This window comes from Hetaerina americana, unplaced genomic scaffold, assembly GCF_022747635.1.
Source record: "Hetaerina americana unplaced genomic scaffold, ioHetAmer1.1.p SCAF_1, whole genome shotgun sequence".
In the NCBI taxonomy this organism is placed as follows: Eukaryota; Metazoa; Arthropoda; class Insecta; order Odonata; family Calopterygidae; genus Hetaerina; species Hetaerina americana.
Genome location: NW_027286069.1, coordinates 34,037,604 through 34,060,552, shown reverse-complemented (window position 1 = coordinate 34,060,552; position 22,949 = coordinate 34,037,604). Strand labels below are relative to the sequence as shown.

Here is a 22,949-nt window from a genome sequence, read left to right as displayed (position 1 = left end):
GCAGAGCAACAGTCTCGGCCCTCGATTTCTTAAGTGCAACAAAAATTTAATCGCGCAACGCTGGTCCTTGAAACGCGGCATAATGAAATTCCGATTTGCCACTAAAACAAGGGGTCGAACTGGCAGGGATTCGCACTGTGGATCAGCCTACAGGTAACTGACGTGGGTATAGTTGGCTTCCCTAACTTCCCATTACCTTTATCGTCACTAGACGCAGCTTGCTAGCTCATTCAACTTACTTTTGGGACACTTCTGAATATTCAAAAAGTCCGCCCAAAAATTTCACAAATAATGCTTTAGTTTAAACCAAAATTCACCATTGCAGTAATTTATAATATATTTAATTCGAATTTTAATAATTTATAATTACAGATTTAGGAAGATTAATCATTTTTTTGTTGTTTATTGAGGCGAAGTATTGAAGAACAGATGGGGGTAATTCTGTCCAATGAACGGAAGTATATAAATATCAAGTCGAAAACTTATCCTACTTCATTAATTTTTAGTGATCTTAAAATCATGAATGAGTTGTTATTTAGTATTAATAAATATAATTATAATTTTTAAAATCCAAGCTACACTTATTTATACGACCTACGTAAAGATATTTATTGCAGATAATTTGACTTCTGCATGAAACAACGCCATTGCTACTTGTTAGCGTCCATTGCCGGTGAACTGTGCTCTTGGTAAGTTGACCGGGTTATTCTCTCCTCGTATTGTTCTATTTGCTTTACTATTCTTGAAGAAATGTTTTTCTTGTACAGAATGAACTTACTCTGAATTTTATTCACTGTATAATTATTATTAATAACTTAAGTTTCACATTGTAGCAGATTGTGACGTAGCTTCAAATGCTATTGATTTTCTTGGGAATCTTCACTTCTCTGTTTATATTACAGTGACTTGGGGTAATCCATAAATAACAACGCAATGGCAGATAATGATGATCTTTTGGACTACGAGGATGAAGAACAAAATGAAACAACCGTCGTCGACGGTTCGGGAGATGTAGCCACCAAAAAAGACGTTAAAGGAACATACGTTTCCATACACAGCTCAGGCTTCAGAGATTTTCTTCTTAAGCCGGAAATATTGAGAGCTATTGCTGATTGTGGTTTTGAACATCCATCTGAAGGTATTTCTTCCCAAAATGGCTAATCAAAATGGCCGTTGCGGTTATATACCACGTGTATTGTGATTCAGTTTTTCTGCTTTCGAATTTCCATGGACCGTTTACTTGTTCGAAATTCAACTCTACTACGTCCTTCACTCTGGAAATTTGTTTGTATATCAAAAGGTTCTGATTAATGCAAGTTATAATAACCGGGTAGCAGTCCGGCGAAATCATTAGTTGGGAAACTGTGCCCCGTTATGTTCTGGTGGGTTTTTCGAGATGAGGATAGTAATTGACGAAGTAGGTTAAAGTATTCATGTCCCGTGCGAAGAACGAGGTGTACTGTTGCTCCCTAAGATTTAAGCGTGTGAAACTTCCATTTTCCAATAGATAAAGGTACCCTGAAGTTTTTCCGGCGTTGTTCAGCCCCATCAATCGTATCATAAATATATATGTATTTTCATGAGGCTTATTTCAACTTATCTCCCTGTCATCTTATTTTGTCGACGTGAATGTGTTTGGAAGGTCATCGAAACGTTTTTCACTAATTAGAATTACAAATCTCTTGACTTTTGATTAAGACTATCATTTGTTACAGTTATTGGACCGGATAATATTTTTCCAGTAATGGTTAAGATATTATTTCTGTTCGTTCACGTTTCACCCGCTGTTCTTACAAGTAACTCGTAATTTATCTTCAGTAACAGCTGATTTTACTCTAAAATTAACTTTAAAATGTTCGAAATTGAGTAAATTAATTCGATTCTCAGGGCATATGAGACCGCAAGATATTCGCGCCTTTTCAGGTTCACGTATTTTTTAAATTCGAAATTTAATATTAGAGTATGAATTTGGCTGATAGGAAATGCATGAATTTGTTGCATCCATTCTAGCATCTCCGGCGTGTCAGGAATGCTAAACAGGATTTCCTCTATTCCCATTTATTTTTAAAGACTGTCCAAATTATTCCCGTGGAGTATTATGCAGCAATTGGCAAATTTACTTGGATTGAGATTATCTAATGCGTAAAACTTGTTTGCTTAATCCGCGCCAATATATTTAATGATTTTTTATTTTCTAAGACTGAACTTTTTGAAAAGGTTATTACTAAATGCATATTTAAATGTAGGATTTTCATATCCTTATATACTTTCCAAATGGATTGCCCTGTGATTTGTTCTTGGATGCCAGCAGTCCATGAGAATATTCCATTAATATTTGCCTGAATCTGTTAATAAAAACAGTTTTCACTGCTTTCATTTGCTGTATTGGTACCAGATTGGGAATGGCTAATAAACGTTAATAGTACTTTTTAATTGCCATATGTTTAGTTGTAGTCATTTAATTGATATAAAGGAATTCTATCCGTTCAGTGTACTCGAGGTATTTTCTCTATTTTCAGTTCAACATGAGTGCATTCCTCAAGCTGTTCTTGGAATGGATATCCTATGCCAGGCTAAGTCTGGTATGGGTAAGACCGCTGTGTTTGTTTTGGCCACTTTGCAGCAACTTGAAATTTTTGATAACCAAGTCCATGTCCTGGTGATGTGTCACACTCGAGAACTTGCATTTCAAATTAGCAAGGAGTATGAGAGATTCTCAAAATACATGCCAACTATTAAGGTGGGTGGTTGCCATTTATTGTTTTAGATACATTGTTTGGGTTAAGCCTTGTTCTTGGGTTATTTTGGAATCATAGCTTATCACCAGTTATTTTTTTAAATTTAGATGGTTGTTCAGGTTGATTAATGGGTCTTCTTTTTGTTGTGTAGGTTGGTGTGTTTTTTGGTGGCCTCCCTATCCAAAAGGATGAGGAAGTTCTTAAAAACAGTTGCCCTCACATTGTAGTTGGAACTCCAGGTCGTATTCTTGCCCTGGTTAGCTCCAAGAAGTTGGTGCTGAAGCACTTGAAGCACTTCATTCTTGACGAATGTGACAAAATGTTGGAGCTATTAGGTATGTATTTTGGTTGTTAAGGCTACATAACTAATTTTAGTTTATCACAGTCCCAGCTCCAGGCTGTTGTAATTTTCAGTCTGGCGTTTTTATACTGTGTACATTAAATACTGGGTGGTTCTATGCTTCCTCCTGATTAGGAAAGAAGTACGCTACCACCAAACATTGTTTTAAAGTGTAAATTATTTCTAGCTATTTAATGAACGAAACATGAGTAATTGTTAATTGCTGTTACTATTTTTCTAGATATGAGGAGAGATGTGCAAGAAATATTCCGCAACACCCCCCATGGAAAGCAGGTCATGATGTTTAGTGCCACTCTGAGCAAGGACGTCAGGCCTGTTTGCAAGAAGTTTATGCAAGATGTAAATTATCCTCCGAATTGTTACATATCCATCACTTAGTTTAAAATATGTTGGGTTAGGTTGATGTCCTATGGGAAGGTGTTGAATTGAGCGTGGGCTCTTCAGTTTGGGGCTGAGCCTGGAGTTTTGTTAGGTTCTCGAATTGCAATAACATTTAGAGCCAGACATCTATCATTCCAAACTTAATTCCGGTTGGTCTTCCAAGTTTTAAGTTCAATTCCTTACCTCATTATCTTGCTATTGAAACTGAATTGGAGTTGAAGCATTTAGCACCTGCTTGAGTTTTGAGTTGTTGTTGGGATGTGGGAATAGGTTAGCTGGGTAGGTGAAGATAAGAAGAACAGAAGATTGCAAGAAATGAAGAGAGAAGAGAAGAAACGAAGATTCTTAGGTCAGGGTTGTCAGGATGTTAGGCTGCAACAGTATTGGCATTAATGTGAATACATGAGATCATGACCGATAGAGGATTCTTAATTGAATTGGGATATAAATATCGGGCTATTGGGCCTGTGATGAGAAAGGGGTTAAGGATTGATGTTAAATGCAACTGCCTGTTTGGATCATCAGCATTATTTCTCCAACGTCTATCACCCCTTTGCATGGAGGTCCAGTGGTGGAGGATTTCCCAGCCTCTACCAACGAAACCGTATGTAGAAACTGGGGCAGGTAACATTGGTGGTGAGAATCGTACATAATTCCATCACTCTGAACGGGCAACATAAAATTCAGATGTTAGGCAGAAACTACCCCAGTCCAGGGTTCTAGGGATTTAATTTGCATGATTTAACAAAGCAGTAAATTTTATTAAGGGTGTTTTCATTTTTATTGCCTACTTTTTTGTGCTTGAAATTAATATTCAGATATTCAATTTTTTAATGTTGACTGGGATGAAAGGCTGGGGTGTTGTTTGTTTAAATGTGCCATGTTTGTTGTTGTTTCTTCCTTTATGTTGGGGAACAGCCTATGGAAGTTTATGTTGATGATGAAGCAAAACTAACTCTTCATGGCCTGCAGCAGCACTATGTAAAATTAAAGGAGAACGAGAAGAACAAAAAACTATTTGAATTATTAGATGTTTTGGAATTCAACCAGGTAAATTTGAAGTCTAAAAATAATTATTTTTGTGCATCTTTCTAGTGGAATTAATGGAGGATTTCAATTCTTGCAGGTGGTTATTTTTGTGAAATCTGTTCAAAGGTGCATGGCATTAGCACAGTTGTTGATCGAACAGAACTTTCCTGCCATTGCTATTCACAGAGGTATGACACAGGAAGAGAGGCTTTCTCGTTATCAGCAGTTTAAGGATTTTCAAAAGGTTTGTTTCATACCTACAATTTATTTATTGATGGCTTGATGATGAAATCATGATAGGGACATATGATTCCAGTGATTTTTTATCTAAATCTGATACATTATTTTATAGTTATACTCGCCATTTGAGATTCCTTTTTTTTTTAATTATTAAAATTTTAATTTTAGAGGATATTGGTGGCAACAAATCTGTTTGGCCGAGGCATGGATATTGAGAGAGTTAACATAGTTTTCAATTATGACATGCCAGAAGACTCTGATACTTACTTGCATAGAGTAGCACGTGCTGGTAGATTTGGAACCAAGGTAATATTTCTTTCTTTTAATGGACTTCCAAAATCTTAATGTTTGTCATTAGTTGGGGTGAATTTCTTAAATTTTAACCCCTCTCATTGCAGGGCTTGGCTATAACTTTCGTCAGTGATGAAGGAGATGCAAAAATATTAAATGATGTACAAGACAGGTTTGATGTTAACATAACCGAATTACCTGATGAAATTGATCTCTCCTCTTACAGTAAGTAATGTTATTTTTCGTAGTGTATTGTTGCAACATGATGATCTTTTATTTCTGTACTTTTTGATGAAAGAATCTTGAACTCTCTCACTGAAATTCAATGATAACTTCAGGTTGAGTGAGTGAGATTTGATTTTTGGTATTCAGTTGTATTTTTATTTTTTCAGTTGAAGGGCGGTAAAGAAATGACAAGTTTATTTGATCCTTCGTCTCCTCGAAGAGGTTATATGGATGTACCAAGACTGTGCAGTTATTGCTTTCACACACCTTCCAACAATACCTGATGGACTTAAAATGTGACGTTTCAGATTTCACAGTGTTGTGGAGCTGTTGCACTTAATTCCTGATAAATGTCATAAGTGTGGCATTTAACAAAGTATTTCACTAATGTGTAGTTAATAAACTACTCAATTTTATTTTTATTACATGTATAGAAATGCAAGTAAAGTTAGCCAGTGATTTTAGTATTTGTCAATCTCATCGTGATGCAGTTTCATGTTAATTTCTGTGAAGCCCATGTGTAGTCATGCTAAATGTCATGTGAAATAGGTCTCTGGTGGCTTATACTTCATGGAATATTATTGTACAATGGTCATTGTGCAGTAGTGGACTTAAATGAATAGTGCATTTTGTCAAATCAATATGTCAATAACAATCTTTCAAAAGCAATATTGGTTTTGTTTGAAATTCTCCCTATTTTCCCAAGAAAATTTTCTTGCTGGTGAATTTTATTACCTACTGATACAACGGTTATTAAGTGGTGAGGAATCAACTTTGAGGAGAGCCACTTCGTAACTGCTCAAGATGCTCACAGAATGATATGTTGCTGGTAAGCTATTCCCAGTCCAGGCGAATGATTTTTACCCCGAAATTATTGCATTGTTGGTGAGTATTTCGGAATTAGTGCATTTTAGTGAACTGTCGCGAACCCAACTCTTGATCAATCTCTGTTAATTCTGGTGTACCATGACTTCACGAAGTAATTGTTGAGCAACGGAAAAAAGAATGCTACCTGACAAGGCTAGAATTGAATGCTACAGATATTCCTTCCTGGGTAACCCAATCGGGCAAGGGCCGATGTGGGAAGGATTGAAAATAATTAAATTCGTTAAATGCGAATTAATGATGTTGCTAAACTTTTAATAGTGGTGTTTTACTCACCTGTAATAGAGAAGAGTTTGCACAAACTTAAATCCCAATGACATCAGTTATTGGAAGCTCGAACGCAAGCTCAATTGCACTTTATAGCGGTTTCGCCACATATATGCAAGTTTGTATTTTTATTAAGAGATAAGCACGGCTAAGAGAGCATTATTCAGTGGAACACGGGACTACACTGTTATTTACGGGATCCTGAATTATGGGGAATATCAAACTGTTTTGAAGTAGTATCTTGACATTAACATTAGTCCTACAAGTACATTGGATTCTAAGATGTGAAGGCAACCTGGTTGAGGCCTTTCACCTATAATCCATCGCTATAGAGCTCTAGTATTTGATAGAATGTGCACGCGGATGATTGCCATCATTTCATTTAGCCGCTCTACCTAATTTTGATGTGCTTCGCTCCAGAATTATTGTTTAAACCGCGGAACGACGGTGAAGTTATTCAAAGAGCTATGGCAGCTTTGTTTATGTCCATCACGCCGCCCACCATATATTTTCCTTGTTTCAACCTTCACTTGTCAAACTGGTCTTACCGCCAACATGGCAGCTGTGGATTGGGATGAGATTAAGAGGCTAGCCGCAGATTTTCAGCGGGCTCAACTTAGTTGCACGGTTCAGAGGTTTGTAGCAAGTTTTGTTTTCGAAGTTTTATATTACTTAATATTCTAACTCCATTTCTCTCGTTAATAATGACATAAAAGTGTGTAATTTCCATAAACCAAAATTTCGTCTGCTAAGCCATGTCAATATGTTTTTGTATTTACATTTAGTTTTGGACGAAATTTGTGTCACTGTACTTCTTAAGGTCAGCAATAATGATTTTTTTCAAATGTGAAATTCTCTGTTATCCCTCAGGCTGTCAGAAAATAACTGTATAGAAATAATCTCCAAACTTCTAGATCTCAAACTTTTAGATGTCCTTTTCACGACCGATGGGAAAGAATACGTTACTCCGCAGCATCTCACCAAAGAGATTTTGGATGAGTTATATGTACATGGAGGTAACACAGTTTATGCAATTACCAGAGTATTCCTTTATTGTGTAAAACGTATAACTACTAAGAAATCTCCAAATTTTATTCTCCAGGCAGGATTAATTTGGTGGAACTTGCTAGATTGCTCTCCGTGGACCTGAGCCAAGTAGAAGCTCGTGTCAGTGAGCTTTCGTCAAAGGATGGGAGAGGTGCATACACTGTAATACTGGGACAATTAATTGACAAAGGCTATCAAAATAGAGTTGCTCAGGAAATCAACGATCGCTTGCAGCGTGAGGGACGAGTTTCTGTTTCCAACCTGACCAGGACTTATGATCTTCCTGGGGATTTTCTGCAAATGGTTAGCCAACTTATTATATTTTCTGTCCAAAGTATTTGTAACTGCACATTTACAGACGCTTTAGGTAACATTGTGTTCTTCATTTAATGAACATGATGGGAGGTATGGTGTGGAGAGAGGGTCTCAACCCCCCTCTCATCTATTCACCACTACCATACCTAGCATCACCATCAAACCCCTACCGATAGCAAACTCAACCCTTCGCGGCTGACGCTCTACACTTCATCTATACCCTCTCCCACTATCCCCCCTTTCATGGTTGGTCACTACTCCTCCCCCCCCCCATCCTTTCTTCCAAGTTCTCCCCACCTCCAAACCACACCTCCCGTCCACCCAAAACCCCATCCCACCACATCCATGCATATATAAATGTCAAATAGTAATGTATATTTTACCTGATGATGTCGACTATTCGGCGAAACTGGTCGTTTTAAATATAAAAATCAGTGGAACAAACAAATTTGTTATCACTTTTGTTCCCCCTTTTTGGCTCTCTCTATTAATTATTTTATCTTTCTCTGTTTATACATGTGGATTCTAAAATTGAACATCAAATTTTTAAAAAATACAATTTTTAAGAGACATTTTGTGGAAACTTATTTTTTTCAATTCTGAAAGTTTGACCAAATAGTCTTCTTAAAGTCCAAAGGAAACTGATGAAACCAGATCAATAGGTTTTTGTCTGAAACCATAAGTAGGGATGTTTAAAAAATCCAATATTTAATGATTTGTCATCTCTGCAGCTCCCAATGAAGATCAAACTGAGAGTGTAACACATTTTGGGTCAAAGTGTATTGATTTATACAGCTAATATCATGTTCTATTCAGCTCTTCCTGTATATTAGTCATGTGTTGTTGTTTGACACTGACTGCTCATCATTTTAATTGATACAATGCATATTGGGGTGATAAAATACCAACAGCACATGCAAGAATATTATTTTGCCTGTGTTACAGTTGTATTAGATTGTATTGTAATTTTAAGACAAAGCAGACACACACAAGTATCATATTGTCATAATTTATCCTTTGCTGCAGTTAGTGGAGAGGGAGCTTGGGAAAACAATTGATGGAAAACAAGATAGGCAAGACCCAAGGTTAATCTTTACTGAAGCATATGTGGCGCGGAATCGTGCTGTGGTCCGTGGTGCTTTGTGTGCTGTTACACGCCCGACAATGGTTGCATCAATTATATCACAGTGCAGCATACCAGAGAGTATATTTTATTGTAAGTATATAAGACTAAGCAAGTCAATGTAGACTTGCGAGGCAGGAGAGTTGTTAGCTATTATTTGAGTGCCTTTGTTGAGTCGTAACGTTGGCCTGTTTACAAAGTGTTTTAAATACCATACTGTATGGGAGTTGTGTGAAGGGTATGTGTTATTTTATGCGATATTTTAGTTGTGTAATAAGTATTGGAAAGTGTGCATCTTATATCTTTTTGAAATGTACCTTAGAAGCAGAAGAACCTACTGAAATTTTTAAACCCACATTTATATGTAAATTTCCTTTTTCATTGATAGCTGTGGTGGAAGGCCTTCTTGAAAAGAAGCAAGTGGCTGGTTCTCTTAGTGGGAAGCAAGGACCCAACAGCCTCTTTGTGCCGTCCGTTTACTCTAAATCCCAGTCAGATTGGGTCAATAGTTTCTTCAGACAAAATGGATATTTAGGTAAAAGGTGTTATTTAGTATTTAAACATGTTGAAAGCTAATTTTGGTGATGATAATGTTCTTTATTTTGGGAGAAATATGGACTAATGTTTGATATAAGCCACTTTATAACTGGTGTCCATCAATGAACAAGCATGTTCCAGAGGCCCATTAAATAATGTTGACTTCAAAGAATTGCAGGAGATACTGCAACAGTTACTTTATCCTATTCGACCTCTGGTGTACATTTGGAATTCCTGCATTTTCATTTTTGATTTCTCTTTGGCTCCACACAATGATTATAAAATTGGTATTCAAAATATTAAAATGACTTTTCAGTACTCAGCTAAAACAATGATTATATATGTATGTAAATAATTAAACTATTGAATGCATACATCAATAAGATCATATTCACTTATCACCCCAACATTGAGGTTTGTTGCTATGATTTTAGGATGTTTGAAATATTTATGATAAGAAAATATACAAACTATGTAGAAATGGGCCATTGTTGAAAAATATTGTTTTATGTTGTAATATAATGTCCTGGGTCCAGTTGTACTTAATGCTATTTCAGAAGTCAAGACCCCTCTGCCATTTCATAAACTTCAATTTATTTTAAATAAGTACTTGAGGTCTCAGTTAAACATGTGCATATAGCATTTTAAAGTCAATCACCTTTCTGAGCCAAAATGAGGCATGACTCATGTCCTCTTTAATCATATTAATACTGGAATAAATTTCTCTGAATCATGTTATTCTGAATAGCCTGTGACCAAGGAAAAACTAACTTTATGGATATGTTAGAGTTTTAGATTTCTATTTACAACTTCTGGTGATGCAAAGGCCAGATAGAGAATGCGTGGTGGATGAAGTGAGACATTATTAGACCACATCTCTTGTACACCTTATTTGGTGTTTTGGTGAGAATTAATGGTGCAGTGCATGCACCTGAGGTAATGCTTCTTTTCTGAGTATGCATCTACAACCATTGCAACATTTGTTCTATGTCTTTTCTTCTGAGAACTCATTGAATGAATTTAGTTTTTAATGTGCTCATTTATACATGCAACTTTTTGCATTTTTTTACTGCATATTCATGTATCCATGTTCCATTTTTTATTAGAGTATGATGCTCTTCGAAGATTGGGCATCTCTGATCCAGCTGGTTTTGTGAAAAAACACAATTTTCCGGGAGAAAATCAGCCTCACTGCTTGGCTACGTGTGCCATTGGGAAATCTATGTTGGAGCATGTGGAAGCGGCTGTTGATGAAGCCATTGCAACTGAAGCATGGGTTGATGTTGAGGTCAGACTCTTAATACCTGCCAATTGGCCATTTTATGGTTACTTTATATTTTTCGAGAAATTCAAGTTCTTCTTTTGACCAATCCCTTACTGATCATGTGTTCTCATCAAGCATGCATAAATTTTACCTGACAGTGCTCCATCTCATTGTATTGCTGTATCTCATGTGTTTAGGATTGCTAAATAATAGAGCATTGCATATGGTTTAACATTCCTAGAAATTTTGAGATAACAATTTTTTCCTTTCTTTAAACCTTGACCCCATAATTGAACGTCATGTTTACCTTTAGGAAATTAAAATATTCATCATTAATGAATAATATATTCTCTTATCTCGAGGAGGTGGTATGCATACTTTTAAGGATGTGTTCAGAATGTTGCCCATTATGATATAAGTGTTATGTAGGTTAAGATTGAAGATAAAGGAAAATTCATTCCCCAACTTGGATTTCAAGCTTTACATTTTAATTACTTTTTCAGTAGAATATACTATGGAAGGGACTATTGTCATATTGTTTTGAAGTTTAGGTATCATTTTGAGTTCAGGAAATTTGTGTTAATATTCACGGTGTGATAAAATATTTTCATTTTTATTCTGCTTATATTTTTGTGAATTCCATAGTCTGCAATTGATAAAGCATCATATTTTTACCCTATTGTGCAGGAATGAGAAATGCATACAAGAGGCAATGTTATCATTGTTAATATTATGGGAATACTTAATTGATATTAATTGAATTAGAGGCAGGCATTGTGGATGAGTCATATTATTAATTATTTCACTTGCAAATATTGATAAGGTTACACCATTTACGTGATGAAGTGGAAACAACTATATTGATAGAATCATTTGCAAATACTTGTCATTCATAAAAATGTTTAAAAAATGGAGAATAAGGTTAATCATTTGTGTCAATATTTGTATCATATATGTAATGGAATTTATTTTAAGATTGATGACCATTTCTTATAAAAGTTATCTTATAAGAAAATGAAATCATCTATTGCTTATCCTTTTGGCTGTAGTGGGTGATTTAGCAATAGCTTGACAGATTTTGTTCATGGTCTGAATTCTCAGAGAATACCAGTAGAAGTAGCATGCTCATGAGGCTGGATGCATGCATGAATACACTCCAATTTCTAATGATTGTGCTTACTTTAGGTGACATGATATTTCTTTCTTCCTTATTTTACAGCAACTCCTTCCATCTGTCTTCACTCCTGATGATGTTGGCCTCCTTTTATCCAAAGCACTCAAGAACCATGACAGTGGGAAATTTCGCATATTTTGTCAGTCCTTTGTGATTACTGAGCCATTTCTAAAGTCTATTGCTGAGCCTCTAGAGGCAATGGCTCTTAAAAGAGCAGAAGAAGTGAGTATTAGTAGTAATGGCGGGTAATTTTTGTTAAATGTTGGACGATGATGTATCTCACTCCTCACTTTTATCATTCTGTTTGGATCAGCTAGATTAAGAATAGTTGGTAACCCTTTCACTGCCACAAAATGATATAGTACTTTTTTGTCATCGTGCTCCAATTGCTGAGAATATCTATCATTGCCTTCCAGTGGGCAGCCAAAACAAGGATTATTTACTTAAATGAGGAAAATATTGTCTATGTGAACAAATAAAACCATTTCACTATTGTCAATTTGGTCTAAAATTTAAATGGATTATCTGAATGCTAGAGGGGTTTGTCAACTAACAACCAATTTACCTAAACTGTATTTTCCAAGTGGTTCTCAGCACATTAGTCAAGAAACCTACACCATACATAAATTTCCTGGCTAATATATCTCTTTTATTTGTTGTCTGTGCTGTTTTGTTTCCAACAACTCTAAGAGTTAAGAAAAATGATATAGTATTTTTGAAGAAAATGAAGAAAATTAGAAATTTTTTTTAGAAAAATGAAGAAAATTACATATGTATATATTGCGGGATAAAGGTGGAGTGCTAATTACAAATGCTTCTGACATATCAATTTGAATATTATATCTTCTCTAATGATGCATGGTTGTGCTGATCCATTGGCTTTAATCAAATCTTAAAGTTTATGATATGAAACGCAGAAGACAAGATATTGTGCATTGGCAATATTATGCCTCCTACAACTAGAATAAACATTAGTCTTATATGGCTCAATTATTAAACCATTGGAGGTACATAACCAGCAAATGAGGGAATTAACCTTTCAGTGCATTGTCTCATTTATGTCATTGTTATCACCATATGAAGTAATATATTTGCCACCTATATAATACCTTTGATTCTGCTAGATTTATTCATTCATATTTAGTCCTAATTTGAGTTTTGATGTTCTAATTTGATGGAGTGACGTTATGGTGCAATAAAACCCATTGGTCTTAAAAATGACTTCAAGTTTAAAAAATGTATTTACATTTTATGATGTTGATGATGGCAAATTACTTGACTCAATAAATTAGTTGGGTGAAGCCATTAGTTGAGTGATCCAATGGTGACTGTTTGGATAGTGATGATAACATCCACTTTATCTGAGGAAGGGGAAATGATTTCTGATTCTAATGAAAGTGAGATATTTCATCATAAAATTAAACTGATGATCATTGATTATAGTTATGGTGGACGTATGTAACTCTGAAGTGCTATTCAGCATTGTCGTTATTCCATTTTGTAAATTCAACCCATAATTCTGTAAATTCTGCTGAATTATTAACCCTCAATTTTGATGTCAAACTTGAGGGCTTTGTATCATCATTAGAACATTTCATGAAAGGTCCTTCAGCTATTCATCAGGCATTGGGATTTGAAGTTATGTGATAAATATCACGCATAACTACTGTAAAGTAAATACTCTGTGCATCCATCCACAGGGTTTAAACAGTACTTAGTTGGAATTGATATGTTTTAGAAAATCCAAGATAGTATTAGGTTTCAATTGATCGAAATTGGGTGCTTACATCACGGGTATTTCAGAGACAGTAGATTTAATGTAAAAAATGATAAACAACTCTTGTTAGCATTTATAGGATAATATTACCTAATCAAAATTCAATTTAATGTTAACATTTGAAAGCACTTTGGATAATCTTCCTAACTAGGAGACATTATTGGAGTTTATTTGTTATCTAGTAACCAATGTTTGGAAATATGTTCACCAAAGTTACACCCTGCATAAATGAATTTTAATGTATTCGGGATGGAGTACAGGAATTCCATGGGATTAAGTTATGTTTCGCTGATATTCAGTGCATGGAATGACATCTAATGTGGAACTCTTTATCTGATAGTTATTGGGTGAACTAGGAGGACCATTGCTATAAAATTTCTGCCATTCACACAGTTTATGAAATTAGGAACCCTGAAGGGCGTAAGGCCAACACCATTTAATACAAATGTATAGTTTGGTGTGCCTTCAGACCTTCATCATCAAAATCATGGTCAAATTACCTGGCCCAGTGTCCTTTTTAATATATTGAAGCTTTTACAAGTGGCAAAAGGTAAATTGTTAGAAGACCGTAATAATTGTTTTTGCTTTCAACTTATTTTCATTTATGCATATAAGCCTAGGACTAGTTGGATTGTGTTATGCAATATGTAACTAACCCCAAAAGCTAGTTGTATAAGATGAGCACTTAAACAAATCACTGCAAAATACATCTCACAGTTTGTTATTCGTTCACATCTCTCTAGAGGCTGACAAAATGTTCACTTTGTTCAATTTTATGAAGCATTATGTATTCTACCAGATGCATTTTGCTGTAAAATTTTCAAAATCAACAAATATGTGGTTGGCTCCATCTTGCATAACTGCATGAAATTTATGAGGTTGTTTTTCAGTCTACTGAATAAAAAACATTTTTTTCTATAGTCTGTAGCCTCTGGTGCTTACTTACAAGCTCAATTAGAGAGTGGGAAGATGACTGGAAAGGCAGGATTTGGAATTTCTGGAGATGGTTTTGGTGAGGAAGCTGGCACAAAGGGTGATCGAAGGGAGGAAAGGAGAAAAAAGGCTGCTGGAGGGAAGGGTGGTGGAGGAACACAGGTTAGTTGAATATTTCACCTGCATCAAAACCTATTGATCTTTTTGCACTAAATCATATTCCATATTTTTTGGTTTACTTGGAATGTTCAGAATTAAATGAAAATATCCTTGTCTACATTCATGAATGTTTTGGTGTATGCAGTTACTGCTGTTATTTCTGGTATGGGTAATGTCCATAAGAAGTGTCCCTTTTATATTAAAAATATTTTCCAAAACCTTGTTATTCAACCCTAAATGTCTGTTATTTATCATGGTCTAAAAAGACCTTTGCAATAACGTATTTGCAAAGGTCACGATTGTTCATAGATGATGATTGCAATAATGGACCCTAAATAAAATATAAACATGAAAATATAAACTTGAATTAACATATTTTTCTTTGTATTTTAATTTTATTGAAGTTTTGAAATATGTTTTTAAACGTGGATTAAGAACAAGACAAATGCATGCCCATTGGTTGGTGGGTTTGTGACATTATCTTCCTTACTTGTATAGTTCCAGAGTATATTTTCATATGCCCTGGAACTATGGTTCATTTTGAGGAGTTACTAATTTTAATTTCGAAGGTGAGCATCTACATTTGTATAAAATTTTAATTAAAGAAAGAGAAAAAGGTTTTCATATGGTCATATATGATGTTTCCAATTTTATCATTGGTGTCTCAGCATGTTAAGACTCAGACTGCAAGCTATAGTAGTCATATGATCAACATATTCAATCAAGATGTGGTCCATGATAGTACCAGACTTCAGACTATTAAAGCTTCTTAGTCACTGTATCTCATGTTCCACATGGAATTGTGTGCTCGCTTTTATCTTTGTCATCCTAACATATGACAGACTTATGCATTTATCAGCTGCATTAAGGGGTCTTACTAATTTCCTACCTTTAGCCATCACAAGTTTTTCAAAATTTGCAAAACCCCTTACCATCTGTGCATCCCCTTGGCATACTTTCAAGAAAACCACTATCAGCTAAGATAGCGTTGTCATTAGCTCTACCGCCGTATCCCTCGGAGACAGAACTAATACATGTACTGGGCACTCATAGAATTGAATATTTTATTGAATTTTTCTATGTAATTTAACTAAGACTGTGCTTGGTAGAGGGAATTACCAGGTTTTTCTAGCTATTTCAAGGCAGTGAACAATGCAAGACACATTTAACTATTGAGTGACAAAAGTTATTGATTATGTTCACATTTGTCTATTTTCTGGTAAAAAAATGGGCCACTCATACATTTTGACATAAAGGATAACACTCCCTTTTAGCATCCTACACACTGAAATAGTGGATACCAAAATCATGCACAAGAATCTGTAGTGGGTCATTTAATTTCATTTTTATAAGTTAGATCGTAAGATGCCAAGTGCTAAAAGAGGGCTGAAAGAATCAGATAACTCCAACAAGAAATATTATTCAACTCATTCTTTCATTATGAGGGTAAAGAGCAACCTAACATTTCCACCAAAGAGATTTAATTAAATATTTTTGGTGGAAATGTTAAGTTTCTTCTTTACCCTCATTATGAAGGAATTCCACAAAGTTAAACCTAAGACTGTTATGTTTATTCTTTCATTTTCGTTATCAGCTGGGTCAATGTAGGTATCATCACTCTCCTCACTGACTAAAAATAATGACCTCAGCGTGACCTAAAAATAAGGATCATCGTCGAGTCGAGAAATTCTCATCACTCTCACTGATTTCGTCTTTTGTCATGTGGAGCAATTTTTCAATGGTGATACACCAGTTGTGCCTACAATTTCACACAGTTGCACATACTTGTTTCTGTTGGGAAAATATGTCTGAATAAATCTGTCAGCCAGACTCTAGACTGAACTGGATTCACACCAAATGCATTTAATTATCCTTGCTCATTGACAAACTTATTGGCTATGGGAAGGTTTCCATTCACTCTAAGTTCATTCTTTGTTTTAGGCCCTTGCAGAAGTTGGATTACTTCCTTTTTTTGGACTGTCCAGTCATTTAGAATAGGATTGGATTTGGCGTTCAAACACATGTGGTAGTACCTTATTCCATCTTTTAAGGGTTTCCCATGATCTTCGAATTATATCAATTTCAGCAGCGTGAGGTTCGAACTGAATGTGGCCGGGATTTGAAAAAATATAGCAACGGCATGGAGGTCATTAAGAATGGAGAATATGTAATGAAATAGCCTAGAAAATTGATACATTGTTCTGATTGCAATGAATAAAATAATCCAGTACATATTATTTGTTCATCTAGTGTAAACCACGATTGTTTTAATTTAATACTTTAAGTCCGTGCAAATACATTAAGAAGTACAAAAACAAAATTGCCTCTTCAATTGCATTTTCAAAGTAATTATGTCAAAACAGCTTTAGCATACATATTAATATATCAGTTGATGAAATTAACATCTTTGCTATGGAATTGATTTATATAGTCGGCTTCATCTATCGTATTGTTTCCATAAAAATGACGTAATTTGTTATAACTTGTAGGAATAATGGTGAACTAAACCATGCATACAAACCACTGTTCTGCACATGTGAAATTCATGATATCTTGCAATGAACATTTTACTTTTATCAACTCATGAAAATAGATATTTTCATTTACTCACATTAAACTGATCTGCCCAGCTGCATAAATGAGTAGACACCAATAAATGCATCTTAAAGTCCTTCTCAGATGAAAGGAGCCACTTCTTCCTCAGCATGGGATCATCTGGGATGTTAATGAACATGTTGTAAGGTGTTAATATCCACTTTTCACAAGGGACCAAAACTTGACTCAATTCAGTATGACAAGAGTTACTCAGTATTTGCTTCATATTTTCTTTTTTATGCCTAAGATTATTAGCTGCAATCTGAACTTAAAAAAAAGTTAATAGTTAATTTTCGGACTAATATGTTGGTCAAAATGTATGCCAGTTTTGGGTGAAAATTACTTTTCTAGGGGCGAGAGACCAAGACCAAGTCAACTAAAAAGAAGCACTATGGTAGCAGACGAGGGGGTGGGGACTCAGATGATGAGGACGACGAGGGAAGAGGGGGAGCTGGGAGCAAGGGAACTGGGGTCAGGTCTAACAAAGCAGCACTCGAGTTCCTCAGTCTATCAGAAGCACAGGAAAAACTGCAAGAGCTTGCAGAGCAAGATAACAAGAATGCATCACAAGTAGAGTTTTTACAGGATGCATCGCCAGAACTTCTGTCTGAGGTTGCCACCTTTCTCCACCCGTGAGTGTGACAAAAATTTATAGCCCAGTATTGGCACAATTATTGCTAGCAACACATTTCTGTAATCGCAGTGTAAAAATACGTCCCATGTATGTTTTCAAACAATTTGAATCGAGGAACTCTTGTTCAATTCCTGTGGAATCTCGAGGGAAGTTATCTGTATGAAACTGATGAGGAATTGACAAGGTGTTCAACACTGTGTTCTGGTTATAATTTAAAAGTTTTTACTCCATGGCTTAATTGTAATCCAAACTGAGCAATTGAAATGGCTATGGGCATAATGGAACACAAAAATTGTTTTTTTTATAAATTTAACCAAAGGTAATCAGTGACCTTACATTTTTCATACTTTTAAGGCAAGAGTACAACTATTGAATACAACTGCGTGAATCTGTGACCAAAAAAATTAGGCTTATAAAACAAGTGCTTACCACAGCTAATGAATGATTTATAAATACACCTGTGATGAACAAAAATTGCTTGTTAAAATTTTAATTGAAAATTAAAACAAATTAAAGTAAAAATCCTTGAAGAAGCATACAGGAGTAAATGAAAATATATGGTTGTTTTTAGGAATACATATGCATGAGTGGTGTCTATCATCTAGTATAGTGTATACATCTTAATGATTGCCTTAATGCATTTACTATACCTCATTTACTTTAGATATATCTATCCATACACACATCCATATCTCAGTTCAGGTTAGAGTAAATTTCTTGTTCTTTAAGGTCCATTCAACAAAAAGCTGAGATTGCTGCTCGCAACTTTTTAGAAACTGCAGTTGCTTCATCAGCTCAGTCTCGCAGAAAGATTCATGCAGAACTTCAAGAGAGGCTGTCTGCATTACTGATAGATGTCCGTCTTTACGAGCGAGGGGCTAAGTTGGTAGATGGCACCTCTGATGGGACAGTAGGACAACTTGGCAAGCACCTTCTACGTACTATGTGTAGTGATATCGCCAATGAAATTTTTGATTATGCCTCTAAAGAGGGATCTGCTAGAACGGGAGGTCCTAAAGAAATAACTACCGAGGTATTTTCAGTTTTCACACTTTTTATAATGTTAAAATTTTGTTTTTTTAATTTTCATATTTGTTCTAATGTATTTGTTTGTTCTAGATAAGGATTAAAATTTTAAATGAGGTGACTCCACAAGTGAGAGATCCATTAATGAAACTACATAAGTCTCTCTCTGGAAATTCAATAGAGGAATACCTTGTGGCTGCTGAAGGAGCTTTGGCTGTATGTGATATTGTTTTGAAGAAGCAGGACAAAAAGAAGGAGAAGTATGTAAAAATGATACTATCATTTATTATGCAATAAAAAACAATGAAGCCAAATTAGTTTTTCTCCCAAAAAATTTTCATAGTTCAACATAACTATCATACTGTGAAAGTTGACTTAATATTGATACATATATGCTTAAGATTGCTACTTACCCGTGCAAAATCTCTAGCATCTGTAGATGAATGTATCAAAAATTTATTCCTAATACTATGTTGCATAATGTTAGACTCTACAAAAAGCATTAAATCAACATCAGTGTTAGCTAATAGGGACAGAAGTATGTGAGAGAGCATGAGGGAGTATATTTGGTCAATTGTTCAAGAGGACTTTTTCTTGCATTGAGTATTTCCATGAATATTGGCTGTTCCAAACAGCCTTCATGAAGACATAAAAGACATTTGGGTGGTAGGCTCTGGTCATACTTTTTCATACATACAGGTTACATTAAAATAGCATTAAAACTGTGCAGGCTGTTTTCAGTTATGTCTCGATATATAGGTATCATTTGAGAGCATAATTAAACGGAGAGGATGCAGTTACCTGAGGATCCAGGTTTAAATTTGGATGATAACTATGGACATTCGCAGTATATATCTTTTCAGGTTTAACTTGGTGGAAATCCATTATCAGTGAATTAAAATATACCAATTTTTGTTTCCACTAAATGTTTTATTTGGTACAACTAGTTTTAACGCATCGGCGTTATCCTCTGGTACTGTAACTGTAGGATGACGCCAATGCATCAAAACTAGTAGTACCGTATAAAAAAATTAGTGGAAAGATTTATTGGTATATTTTACTTAAGTGACAGTCCCAGGTTCACTCTAGCAAAATGATTTCTTGATAATGTGATTTTGTGAATTACGGGCAGCACAGTGAAAGGAACTGGCCCTCCTACCCTGTTGTATAAATTTCACATGCTGTATAAGGCTTATTATTGGGTGAGCCATACCCTCAACAATCCATACAACCTTCTGAACAATTAGTAGTTTGCTTACATATCAAGGATGCCTCTATATTTAGGTCTCAGTATAGAATCTAAAGTTATCTTTTCTGTAATACTAGACATTTACTAAATTTGCATTTTTGAGGGATAGGTGGATGATTTACACGATGAATTATATTATCATTTACCAATGGCTGTGAAGTGGTGTGTTAGCTTGGCAGTTAGTGAGTTTGGCAACTGAATAGAGACTAGTTTCAAGCCTGGGTGATTCCTCTGGAAACTGTCTCTTCACCCAAGCCAGCTCTGTGATTATGTAGGTACCTCATCATCCTAAACTATTGGTAGTACAGGGAAAGGAACTGTTTCTCTACCTTTATATGTGAAGTATATGCAGGCCAGGGACGTAGTAAGCTGTGAGATCTATTCTTGGCTATCATATCAACCTGGTAAATTGCTGTTGGCCCTAGTGATGATCATAAAGTAAAAGTAGTTCATCTTTCAGGATGCAGATGCAGGCTCATCGTATTGCCCTTCTTGAGAAGTTGAATGCAGTGTCAGATGATCCTGCGTTAGCTCTCCATTTAGCCTCCTTGGTGTTATTCCAAGCTGCTACTGGACAAATTCTTCATGCCTCCGGGAAGTTTGTTCCTACTATTCTCTCTTTCTTACGTCCTCACCTTAGAGCAGAAATCAGTGCCAGCCTTCAGTCTTATCATGGTAAGTTAATGGTCTATTACAGCTAGCTCATGGTACCTCATTTTCCAAGATTTCACGTGGATGAAAAATATGGTGTGGCAGAAAAATGGGACTCACATGGTGCTGTGATTAGATAAAGGTATTAGCTGCAGCACCCATAATTTGGGTGTCCTTAAAATGCTCACGAGACTTATTCCCTTATTTGCAACTTCAGCAGTGAAAGTTATAAATTCTCATGTCATACCAAGCGAGTCATCTGGTGATGGAAAAGTTCCAGCTAATTGGTGGGACCCAATTTTGTCACAGACTGGTCAAGGCATTGGAACTCAAATGTATTAATTATTAAACTGGATACAATTAAAAATGTGTGCTTGGTACCGGAAATAAATATCAGTTTGAAGTGAAAAGAGCATGAAATTATCATAAAAATGAAAACAAGGCATTTGGTGCTTTTATATTGAATTAATAGTATCTGTTTTTTATTTTGAACAAGTGACCGCTGTTGTTTTTCCAAATTGACTGAAAAAATATATTGGTTTAGGTGATCAAATATGTTGTACAAGTATGTGTATATTCATTAACATGGCAGGTGAACAATACTCTTTTCAAAGGTAGATTTTGTTTTTATTGATTCATTACTATGCAGGATTGAAATAAGGCATATGTATGCATTGCGTATGCATTGCATATGTTGTAAAAGAGTGGAGTAGATGTGGATTCAAAAAAGAAATTGAAATTTGATGAGTGGATGAAGTCACTAAGGTTTGCAGGTGGTAAAGCTTGAGTTTTCTGTTTTTTGCTTATTTTTTAATTTTCATCATCAAATTGTACTCCCACAAATAATATATCAACAAATGCATAAGAGTTCAAAATCCTGGTGACCCAAAATTAAAATTACTCACTTTGATGAGAAACTTTTTTAGTCAATAGTGCATTGAAATTTAAGAAGTGTTAAACAAAGAAAAGGGATATTGCATGGTAAATGGAGGCAGAGAGAGTGAAATTTTAAAATTAATATTCATGTTCATAATGCATTGATTTTCTACACTTTTCTCTGGAAAAGACTCAGTCTTGGAGCTGCTCACTATGAATTCTTCAACCAATGATGGAGATGACACTGGAAAGCAGAGAGCAGATGTTGTTAGTGCATTGATAAATGGTCTTCCAGGCATTAAAGACATAGCCTGCAGCTTCAAAAAGTCTTCCCAAATGGACAAGCAGCAGCAAATTCTTCAAGATGATGTTCTAAATCCTCATGAAGTCACTGGTGACTGATATCTGCTACTATGTACATGATTGGATTATGTGCTAGTGTGCTTTGTTCAATGATGGATTATTTAAAATTCACATTGAAAAATAAAGGAACCAGTTTGGTTGGATCATTATCTCAAAAGTCTTGAGGAGCTTAAGCACTGTACTGTGGCTGTGGGGCTTGTAATTACCCCGTCACAAAATTTTAACATCGCAATGAAATTCTGCCTTGAAACATTTTTTTAAGTTTATTTACAGTATGGGGAATATTATTGGTGAAAGGATTGATTTTTGTATGTTTTAAGATGAAGGTGATAAGAAATCCGGAATGATGCCGGGTACTAAAAATAAAATATTTCACTGCTCATTTACTTTATTTTTTTCATGAAGATGAATTTAAATAAATGGCAATCAATGTACTCATTCCCTTGCTAGGTAGTACAATTGGGATGTCCTCCTAAAATCGGACTGAAATCATTTCTCCCTGGTTGGTGGTCAACTGCGGACCTCTTAAAGCTGCAAAGCAACCAAATGGCATGTTGATTGGCATATCAGTGTACCATATGCATCAAATTACATTTAATCGTTGAATTTTTGTAAGTAACTTTTGTGCTAGGAAAGATGAATAACCAACTGGAAACATCAGTCTGCACAGAGTAGTCCTCCTATGACACTCTTATTTATTTTAATTTCCAAGATTTATAAAGCATTGAAGACATTTTCAGGTTTCAAATTAAAAAAAACACTAGCAGAATGTCTGACCATATTGAACAGGAAGCAGAGGAAATTATGTG

At 35.3% G+C, this 22,949-nt stretch overlaps 2 protein-coding genes across 2 annotated transcripts; both read left to right on the top strand.

Annotated features, from left to right (window-relative positions):
- Positions 1–632: 632 nt before the first annotated feature.
- Hel25E (ATP-dependent RNA helicase 25E) lies at positions 633–5,934 on the top strand. The gene is made up of 10 exons (XM_071588004.1): positions 633–689; positions 903–1,138; positions 2,520–2,740; positions 2,890–3,073; positions 3,320–3,438; positions 4,399–4,530; positions 4,607–4,753; positions 4,918–5,055; positions 5,148–5,265; positions 5,433–5,934. Exons 2-10 carry the CDS (start codon positions 934–936, stop codon positions 5,444–5,446), a joined length of 1,278 nt encoding a protein of 425 aa, XP_071444105.1. The 5' UTR covers positions 633–689; positions 903–933; the 3' UTR covers positions 5,447–5,934.
- A 1,037-nt stretch (positions 5,935–6,971) lies between these two features.
- Positions 6,972–22,508, top strand: Ufl1 (UFM1 specific ligase 1). Its single transcript, XM_071599500.1, has 13 exons — positions 6,972–7,052; positions 7,288–7,433; positions 7,520–7,767; positions 8,806–8,995; positions 9,291–9,437; positions 10,546–10,727; positions 11,923–12,099; positions 14,576–14,749; positions 17,693–17,973; positions 18,705–19,008; positions 19,095–19,261; positions 20,711–20,925; positions 21,968–22,508. The coding sequence occupies exons 1-13, from the start codon at positions 6,973–6,975 to the stop codon at positions 22,177–22,179; spliced, it is 2,523 nt and encodes an 840-aa protein (XP_071455601.1). The 5' UTR covers position 6,972; the 3' UTR covers positions 22,180–22,508.
- Positions 22,509–22,949: the final 441 nt, after the last annotated feature.